Source organism: Crocodylus porosus, unplaced genomic scaffold, assembly GCF_001723895.1.
Source record: "Crocodylus porosus isolate Cpor-Errol unplaced genomic scaffold, CroPor_comp1, whole genome shotgun sequence".
Classification (NCBI taxonomy): Eukaryota; Metazoa; Chordata; order Crocodylia; family Crocodylidae; genus Crocodylus; species Crocodylus porosus.
The window spans coordinates 87,190,116-87,200,702 of NW_017728906.1; the positions used below are offsets into that span (position 1 = coordinate 87,190,116).

General features: G+C 43.0%; 1 protein-coding gene across 1 annotated transcript in view; it reads left to right on the forward strand.

Annotated features, from left to right (window-relative positions):
- Positions 1-10,587, forward strand: part of IL18R1 (interleukin 18 receptor 1) — a 40,820-nt gene that overhangs the window by 11,108 nt on the left and 19,125 nt on the right. Inside the window, exon 4 of the mRNA XM_019529563.1 lies at positions 6,103-6,274. Coding sequence (XP_019385108.1) covers positions 6,103-6,274 — 172 coding nt within the window. The remainder of the gene's footprint in view (positions 1-6,102; positions 6,275-10,587) is intronic.

Consider the following 10,587-nt stretch of genomic DNA (forward strand, 5'->3'; position numbering starts at 1 on the left):
GTGAAACAATAAACTCTGGAGTTTCTTGTTCTGGAGTTTATTGTTCCCTGTCAGTGTGTGTGATGTGTCTTTTTCCTCTTTTGAGAAGCCACTGCCCGCTTGCTTATACTTGCCTGCCACCCCTTGAGTGGTGTCACAGCCAGTCACTTGAGTGGTGTCTCAGCCAGTCACTCAAATCTGCCTTGGGCTTTCACCTGCCCTGAGGTCTCCAGGGCACATTTGTTCTGGCTGTGCTCTGTTGTTGCCGATGTAGGCCCTCAGTCAAATTCAGAACAGGGCCCTCTTCATTTAGGGCTGCTCATCACAAGGGGCCTCATCAGTTACTTCACCCCTAGATCCCCTCAACTTAGGGATATTTTCTCAATCTATTCAGTTTCCTTCGAGAGACCTATCAATTTGTCCATCTCGCCCTTGGCCATAGTATGCTTGTAACTTCCCAGGTGGTATCTTTTTGACTGGCAACCCCTATTGCCAGCCCATCAGTTCAATACTTAGGTCTCAAAGCAACCCTAGCAGGCACCGCCCACTTGTAGAGGCTTAGCCCATGTCTTAAGCTCAACGCCATTGGGTTGCTTGGTTGGCCTTCTTCTGCTGGCTATTCAGTGTATTCAGATCCCGAGATTTGTCCTGGGCTCAGACCAGGTCTGTATGGCTCCCAGTCTCTTCTGTACCCCAGCACAAACAGGTACTGATCACTTCCTTGGAGCCAGTGCTTTCCCCTCTCTGGGGTTATGGACTGGAGCACTCCCACATTTGAGTCTGTTGGGCCTCTAAGGGGCCAGTTGCATTCATCTCCCTGCTCACATGGGGAAATCATAGCTGTGGACTGTCAGAAGCTGGGATTTGCTGGCACTTATGGGTTTACTCCCAGGCATACTGACTGGTGGCAGTGGAGACTCAGTATGACCCTAGGCTGGGTTGGGTAGGGATCTGCCTGCACCCAGGAGCCTACTTGTCCTTGGTGGTGGGGATGTATGCTGGGATGAGTTTACCAGTGATGGTGGCATTCCAGCGTGACTCCCGGATAAGTGAAGCAGTGGCTCCAGTTTCACCCAGGCTTCCGCTTGTAGTAGGGGCTGAGAGGTGGCTTCAGGACATGCCATTTGAACATGCACCCGGGAGTGAAGCACATTGAGATGGGTCAGAGCAGCTCCAGCTGGCATGGGGCCTGGGGAGTCATCCTGCCAGGCCAGAGCTGCTCCCCCTGGCTCAGCATCCTGTGGAGGGGTGGCTGGAGCATGAGAGTGCTTCAGTGCAGGGCTAGCTAGCAGGCAGCCCCTGCACTGAAGCACTCTAGTGCCCCAGCCAGCCAGGGCAGCATCTACATGTGCACTGCTGCGGAGTTTTTAATTTTGCAGCAGGATAGCACTTGTATTTGCAAGTAATATCCCGCTGCAGAGTAAATTAGTTTACTGCAGCCTAATAGGGGCACGCATGTAGATGCTGAGATGTTTACAGTGCAACTAATTAGTGTAGATGCACTCACACAGTGGACTACATTTTCATGCACTACAGTTTTACATGTGAATTTATTTCAAAGTGGGAAACTTCAGGTGTATTTTGTATCATTATCATCATCATACATGAAATTTATTTTTGTATATATGATTTATACAAAGATCCCAAAATTGCAGGAAAATGATCTGTAGTATGTCTCCATCTATCTTTAAGTGAATTTAATCCTTGTGATAGGCTTCTGTTTATATGCAGAACAGATATAAAAAGGAAAGCATCAGTGAAAAAAATTGCTAACATTACTCCAGAAATGCATATCAAACCTGATCTCTAGGGACTACCTCAGTAGGATATTATGGGCAATGCTGAATCCCAAACTTGTCTAAGAGCTCAAAAGTGGATTTAGGAAACTACTTACCTGCCAGTTAGTTACATGAAAGTTACATAGGATCTGGCCCTTTGTGATAATTTTTGGTGAATATTCTGGCAAATGAGTTTACTGGAAGAAATCTTCCAAAATCAATTAATTTAAAGCAAACATTGCAGAATATTTGTAAGAAGCATTTTTCTAGACAAATGTTTTAGTAATGATGGATAGATATAATAATTTAATCCATTTTGTTTTGAGATGAGATTTCAGAATAGCTCCATGTTTCCTTTTCTTAAATATCCACATTTTAAAATCTAATCTTTCATGTTTAGTTTATATTTAAATGTATTTAACATATGCACTTAAAATATTATAGACATGGTTTTCAAAAATGTTGTTAATGATTTTAATACAGTATTGATTACAAGTATTGAGATTCTTTTTTTAAAACATTGATGTTGACAATGTTTGAAATAAATTTAGAGAAAAGTTGTTTTTATTCTTTGCTTGAGAAATTTTCATTGGCTGTACTGGGCAATAAGAAAAAATTAGTAAATGAGAAATGTCAGATCATATATTCATGTTGCAAAGAAGAATCAGATTTTCCTGATTTACTATATTTTAACAGTAAATCATAGAGTTCAATGTGGAAAAATAATTACGGATTATATAATTCAATTTATTTACTGAAATAACCAGAAATTAATTATTTTAGTGCAAAATTGTGTGTATTTTCTTGAAAATAAGATTTTTTTTGAGATTTGAAGGGTGGTTTGACAAGTAGAATATGTTTATTAAATGTCTTTGCCAGGTTTTGGAGGTGTTAATGTGGTTTTGCAGAGGGCGTATGGTATTTTCTGTGGTTTTCAGAGAAAATCAGGTCAACTGATCTCTCCAGCAATAGTGCCCTTGAAATGAAAGTGGTGGTCAGGGGATTTTAAGTTATTAGGACGAATGGATGATATAGAGGGACATTAAACATTAAAGGGATACTTTCAGGTTTTCATTTGCTAAGACCTATGCCTGTATTTAGCTTTATGAATGTGTGTAACCTTACTAGGGTTAATGGGACTACATAAACGTTTAGAGGTTAAGCACATATCTAGGTGCTTCAGAGGTAGAACACTCAGGCATTTTGTAGCATCTGCTGTAAGATAGAAATACAGAGCTAAGATCTGACTTTTATACTAAAACAAGTCGCTGATGATTTATAATTTTTATATATTAAATAATTGTAGTAAATCTCAATGATTGTTTAAATCATTTTTCACTCGACAATATGCTGTGTTGAGTCAAGGCTAAGGGGGTGGGAGGGGGAGTTAGTCAGTTAGTAGTTTTGTAGATTCATGTTCCCTACAAAGTGCAACTAAAGAACCTCACAAAGTGTAACTCAAGAAAGATAAAACCTTACAGATTAAAAGAGAAAATGATGTAATTTTAATGTGCATGCATTGCAAATCTTTTATGTTGTAGGCTTATCTAGAAGTGATATCAGTCAAATCCAGATCTAGTGTAAATATGACTGATTCTGTCATCTTTAGTACAGCTGAACCTGCTTTTAAACCAGACCTAAATTTGGCCAAGTTTTCAATATTTTGTACAGTTTTCAGTGAAATTACTTCATAACCTGTGTCATCATAGACGGTGATTCCCCTTGTAATGCTGAGGAATGCATGCTTGAGGAGAGGAAGGAAGTATGACTGTGTGATTAAGGAACTTGACAAGAACATAAGGACTGGGAATCCCATACCTTGCTGCGGGTTACCTGTGTGATTCTGGGCAAATCAATCGATCTTTCGATCTGCTAAAATGTAGATAATACTTTCCTACTTTACAGTGATACTTTCAGGTTTAATTGGAGGGGCTCAGATGTAAAGGTACACAAATACGTACACATACATATTGTATTTTCTTGAATATAAGATGACCTTGAACAAAGATGGCTTCCTAATATTTAAATTCTATATATGGAAAATTTATAAATTGTTATAATTTTCCAGGTATAGAATCAGGATCCTAATTTTGTCTTGAATTTGCATTGAATGTGCCCCCCTCCCACTGCTACAGCAGGAAAAATAAATTGGGGGGGGGGGTGGAATCAAGTGGCCTTTTTGCTTTCTGCTCCCCCCCCACTTCAACTTGTTCCCCCCTGCAGCCTCCTCCCTTCCCCCTTCCTGCTCTCCCTGAGCATATGGATGTGAGGGGCAAATCTAAAAACACCGGCGTTGAAATTAACACATACATAGACTTCATTCTTCCAGAATTGATGCATTTTACCTTTTTCAGCAACTGCTGCAAGTTTTAGCACAGGTACTGCATAAGCACACTTTTAAGCAGCACCTCTGTACATTTTTAAGCAGCATTTCTCTATCTACTTGTATATACTACAAACTTTATTTATTTTTTGTTTCTTAAGGGATTTTTGTCATGTCCCAGGTCAAATTAGCCAGATCAGGTCCAAATCCATTTGAATTATTCAAGAACCATATGTTCATATTATAAATTGTGCGTGATATTAATCCAAAGCCAAAAGGATGATGATTTACCATATAGTTCATTGGTGTGGGCCCCACTAGACACAACGGCGTCTCAGGCCATGGTGTCCTCACAACTCAGTACTGCTGAGGATATGTGTATATTCCAGATAACCTCCAAAAGGATCCATGTGCTAACTAGCCTCTCAGTTGTGACTGAAACTGGGTGTTCTTGTCATGAGTCCTGGGATCCTCCAAAAATGTATATGCAGATGTGGAGCAGGGCAACTTGGTCTGCCTCCATCTCATGGAGGGGGAGGCCACACTAATCGTATGCAACAGACTGAGAGAGGGAGTGACAGAAGGATTCTGGATGAATTATTTGGGGCCCTATTTGGTGATGTTTGCCAGACATTTAAGGCTGATGAAGAAACAGGAATCATTGGAAATGGGAAAGAAAGGCACCACACAGCTGTGGGAGTGAAGAGGAAGTTTACATCTATTCAGTGTAGTGGCTCCCAATGATTTTAAAAATTAGAGTTGGCACTGAGGGGTACTGTGCCCAATGGGCACTACCATGTATCTTACTCAGAGAGGCTGCCCTAACCTTTGTGGTAAGTTCCCATCAGTATGTTTGCCCAGTATGGGACAGGTGTTTTATAGTCATGCTCAGTATTGGCTGCGTTTAATCAACTGTGTATTTGATTTCTATAATGGAGCACACTCTGCTTTTGGCAGTAGTTTAATGGTAGACAATATATTCCATGAGTGTATTTCCTTGTATGCAAATGTAAGACCAGGGGCTTTTCCCATCAGGCTGATTGGGGGAAAAACTTTGTTTTATATGAAAGTAAATATGGTATATTCATTTCATCCAGTGTTGCTTGTTAAGTGGCATGGCACTTTGAAACAGAGGTGTCAGCTATTGCTCTGGGTTTTTTTTACCTCTTTGCCCTTTGAGCATCTTCCAGGCAGTGATTCCATGATTTATTTTAGGCAGGGGTTTCCTACTCGCACAATTCCTTTTCATTCTCTGAGCAACAGGAAGGACAAACGGTATTTGGCAAAAACATCTGCGGTCACTGGGAGTGGCCGAATACTCAGCACTTTGAGAAAAACAGCCCACTTGTTTAGCCCTCTAAAGAGAACTTTATTTTAGACCATGGTTTTCTGAAAACATGCTTTATGGCTTCCAGTGAAATGCCTTTTCATTAATGATTTGGCTTCCTTAAGACTCCTAGAACTCCCTTTGCCTGATACTGTACAAACTTACTATCTGTGTCTCTGAGGAAAGAAGGTGACTTTCTTTACAGAAGTGTGTGACTGAATAATGACTGAATTATCTTCATAATAGGAAAGAATGAGTGATATGAGACTGGACCTCCAAAGCTAATTCATGGAAATAATGTAAACATTGTTTTGTGATGTATTCAGTCAGCTTTGGTGTCACTATATTAAACCTCAAAAATTAGATGGACAAATCAATACAGTCACTCACTGGTCTGATTTTAAATCTCTTGAACAGTATTATACTAATTGGTAGGTACACTTGTCACCACAAACTGTTAAGCTGTTATCAATAATTATGTAACTGAATGATTTAGATAGGGTGAACTGTCACTTAGTCTGGAGTCTTAAAGAAAATAATTCCTATTTTGTATAGGGAAGTAATGAAAGGGAAATTGAATATGGGGAAATATACATTTTTTCCTAAGGGTTATTTTACCGAACTTAAAAAATAAAAATGTATAATTAGCTACCATACACATCTTAAATGTCTAAATCATTTCTTTTACTCCATAGTAATGGAAAACACAGTGTCACAGAGTGGACCTTGAATGTGCTCAAAAGGAACAATAACAGTTGTTTTAACCAAAATCATTTACACGTGGAGACTCGAAATGCTGGAAGTGGTTATTCATTGAAATGCAGTACAGTGACCCGTAATACAGGTGGCAATGTAACGTGGTACAAGGTAATTATTGTTGAAAAAAAATGTTGCTTATAATAGTAGTAACAGAACTGAGACTTAAGGTGCACAACAGAAGCCAAAAGTTTAGTAGATTAGGTCAATTAAATACTTTGTAGCAAAGAAGGGGTTTATATTATGTTGGGTGGTGCCAAGGTGTACTGTCATGAAAACAACCTTTTTCCCTGCCCAGCTCCTAATGAGTATCTGCTACATGATAAAAAATCTTCATGTTGCTGCTTCTTCCATGAGTATCTGTAAAATTGAAAGTGGTGCTGTGTGTGTCCTGTGCATGCACTAAAAAGTGGCTGCATGCAGAGGTGTATCTGGAGCAGGACTTCCTTTAATCAACTGCAGAGAGTGTGTTTTCACAGTGGTACCTTAGTGCTGTCTGACACAGTGTAAATGTGCCCTCAGACACAAGAAAATCCAGCCATCTGCTTACACAGATTTGGTAGATAAGAAAAGCCAGCAACTGGAATTGCTTGTGCTGTGGGAATAGGAAAGAGTTTGAGGTGATTGCCTAGCTGCGGACATTTGTTTCCCCAGGGACATATAGCAGCAGTACACCTTGTGCCTCTGCTACTTGTCCCCAGCGAATGCCCATGCCATGTGTGCTCTGGTGCAGCAAGTTACCCTGTGTGGGGTAGGGGAGGCTGGGGCTAGCAACTGTGCTGTCCCCAGCAGCCTTACCTGGGGTTCTGGGGGCCTTAGGGAGCTGCAGCCATGGCATGAAGCCTGGCTGGCAGATGGAATGTGACTCCGGCTGGCCAGGCTCTGGTTTTGGGTGGCATGTGCTGTTGCCACGTGTACTGTGCCACTTTTTTCGGCATGGGTTTTTTCGCCCCCGGATTTCCCAGGGTCAAAAAACGCCCCCTGTGCTGCAAGGTAGCAACATGGGGAATGCCTGCATGTGCACTGTGTGGTGCCGCAGATGGGTTTGCAGCCCCACATATTGCACATCAGTACTCTTCTGGACATGGCCAAGGGATCTTGACACTAAAATGGGTGCAAAAGGACTCTCCTGATGGTGTTAATATGCCTATTCAGTAACTGGCAACTAGAAGTTTTGGTCTTTCAGAACATTTATCATATTAGAGGTATAAAATGAGTACTCATAAGTGAACCACAGGTCTCCTCTATACTGTAAATTCCACCAAAACACTTATAGTACAGTTGTAATTAGTTTATTGTATTGTGTGATTGCACTTGGACAGGCTTTGGACATGGTTCCTTCCATTTTCTCTTCCTATTGGGTAAACCCAACCTTCCCCATTTCTCATTTATTTGGGTCAGGGATGTCCCATGCTTATTTAGGAGCACATGAATTTCCATACCAGGTAGGGTACTAGAACACTTGGGCCACTCATCCAGTCTTTAACCAGGGCTGATACCAAAGGAAGGTAGAAGAAACCCTGGAGTAGTTATCAGTTAATGTGTTCCAGTTTCCTTCTAACCAGAACTGGTTGGAGGTTGCTGTGTGCTCTGAAGCATGAGACGTTATCTCCTCCTAAATTTGGTGTGTGCATTTTTATTACACAAATGTTCTTATTATTTATCTAAATGTGCCATTGTTTTGTTTCGTTTGCAGCTCAATTCAAACATATGTCCTGATGTTGATTTCTGCAAGTAGAGTGTTCACTGTATGGGAAAAGTATTTCCTTTCAGCAGTTTTATATGTGCTACCTTTAACTTTAAGAAATACCTCTTTGTGTTTGTCAGGGCACTAAAGTGCCTGCTCCTTTGAGAGCAGAGCCTAGGGAGAGGGCCCTAGGAGCCAGGCAGAAAACCTACAGGTGTCGGTTACTATGGCAGCGGGCTAACAAGGGAATTAGCCTGCACCCGGTCAGCTGACTGGAAGAAGGCAGGGCCTTGAGCACATATAAACGCCAGAGCTGAGGCCAGCAGCAGTTAGTTCTCTGACAGCAGCCAGGAGAAGGAGCGTGAAGAGAAGAATTGCCCAGAGATGCTGTGGCTGCCTATAGGGCTAATGGGGCTCCAGGAGCTCACTAGGTACCCCGGCCTACAAGACACTTAGTGCTGCTGGGAAGTTTGACTCTTTTAAAGGTACAGAGCACACCCTGAACTGCTTGTATTATGTTATAGCCATGGGGCTCATATTTTGTGTGCTGTTTATAAACCGGTGGACTGGACTGAAGCTATTGGGGAGGAGGAGGCCTCATTGGGGCCACACTCTGGTGTGGAGACCCCAGTGCCAGTGGGTGCAGCGCTAGGGGGTGCAGAGACAAAAGGGTGGCGGGGAGCCCAGGGCCAATGTGGGCTCTGGGGCATGGCTGCGGGGGGACCAACCACGCATTTAGCCCATAAGACTGAGGGTGTCGTGTGAGGCATCCATTTTGAGCAGAACCCAAAATGGGTCTTAGAACCCACAGGGTTCAGTGGGGTCTATCAGGGCCATGTCCAAACACAAACATGAGGGCAGCCTCCCTATTTATTACCAGCAAGACATGGCAGGAGAGAAAAGGGATGCCTGTTGGACAGGATTGGCATGGTCATGGAGCACTAGGGGCATCATGGCCATCCCTGGGGACACCACACTATGACAGTTTGTAAAATGAAAAAAGTTATTGCCTTATCTATCTTCTGTATACCATTCATTTGTAATATACTAGTCTAATATAGCAATAGTGTTCTACCAAGTAGATATGTTTTTTACAGCATTAAAACCATTTTAGTAATGGCTTCATCTATTATGAAAAAAAAGGAAGGGGCATGTTTTCCACTGTAAAAGCTGAAAGTGGCTTTGAAATTTTGAAAATATTCACCGTCTCTGTCTCTGGTCTTCTTTTTTTTTAACTTGCTGTACTTCCAAGAGTACCCAAATCATTTACCTTTGCACAAATTCAAGCAGAGGAGAAGATGAAGTACACAAGTGGACACCATGGGGAAAAAACCATTCTTAGTTATGGATTGGCTTAACCTGTAGCTAGGGCTTTTGAGAATCAAGTCACCTATTTTGCTGCCTGACTTTAGGTAGTTGTTTTTCTTTTCTTTGCTTTTAATTTTCCTAAAGTGGTCATGTTTTTCTAATGTGTAATCCCAAATCTGGTGCCTGACTCCTACAACCTAGTGCTCAATTGGGCACTTAATCTATGCAGCTAAACTAGGTCTAGCTATTAAGTAGAACAGTCCAAGATGTATCTGGTATCTGTAAATCAATGATGGTGGATGTCAGGGAGAGTAATGAACAGAGTATAGATATAAAGTAGGGTGTGTATATATATAGATATTTACTCTTCCTCTAAAGTAATGGAGACCGGTGTTTTTAGTAGGTGTGCCACTAATTACCCTCACATCCTCCTTGAGAGCCACTCTGATCCACTTTTGCTGTTCAGTCTCCTGCTCTTTCTGCTCCCTGTCCTGTCTGCTGCTTTGCTGCCTATCCCCCACTCTGATCTACCATTTGTTCTGCTCTAAATCATTCACTCTTGCCACTGTTGGGGACCAGATACTGGGCTAGATGGATCATTAATCTGACCCACTAGGACACTTCTTATGTTCTTTGGTCCCCTGCTGTTCTCAATTCTTGCATAGCGTGCACCATTTGAATGTCCAGATGTACTCTATAGATGTCCATATTTGAAAACTGGACTTTTGCTTACAGGTACATCGGTCCAATATTGGATTGGCACTTATGTAAAGAAAATTGACTATATTGGTAATTGGCCTGAAGTGACCAGTAATTTGGCCGATTAAATGCTCATGCATTTGGGGGGGGGGCAGACCAACACTTCCCGCAGTAACGGAGGGAGCAGGGCTTGGACTAGGGTAAGCGCTGCCCAGGTGGGGCGGGGTGGAATGGAGCTATGGGGAGTGGAGGGGCAAGGCACCCATCGCTGTGTGCTGCTCATCTGGTGGCTTGTCCCCCTGCTGCTGCCACTGCTTGGCCCCAGTCTGCAGCTGCAGCCTGACCTGCCCCACCCTGTGCAGATCTGGGGGCATATGCCCCGACCCCCATGCCTTTCTGTGGGAGCAGTGTCAGGAGCCCCTGGATGAGCCGTGCACAGCAGTGGGAGCCTCCGTCCCCGCTCCCCCTAGACAAGCTGTTGCTCCATCCCATGCCCACCCCACCCTGGCTGGGCAGTGCCTACCCCAGCCCCACTCCCCCACCCTCACTGCAGGGGGCATTGATCTGTCCCCTTACGCCTGTTCCCTCCCCCTTTCCCTTCCACCACACCAGACTTACCAGCTGGAGGCAGCCGGATTGGAAAAATTCTTCTTAGCAAGCTCTGGCCCCCACCCACCCAACCTGGGCAGCGCCTGCCTCTGCCCCCACCCTCACTGCAGGGGGCGTTGGT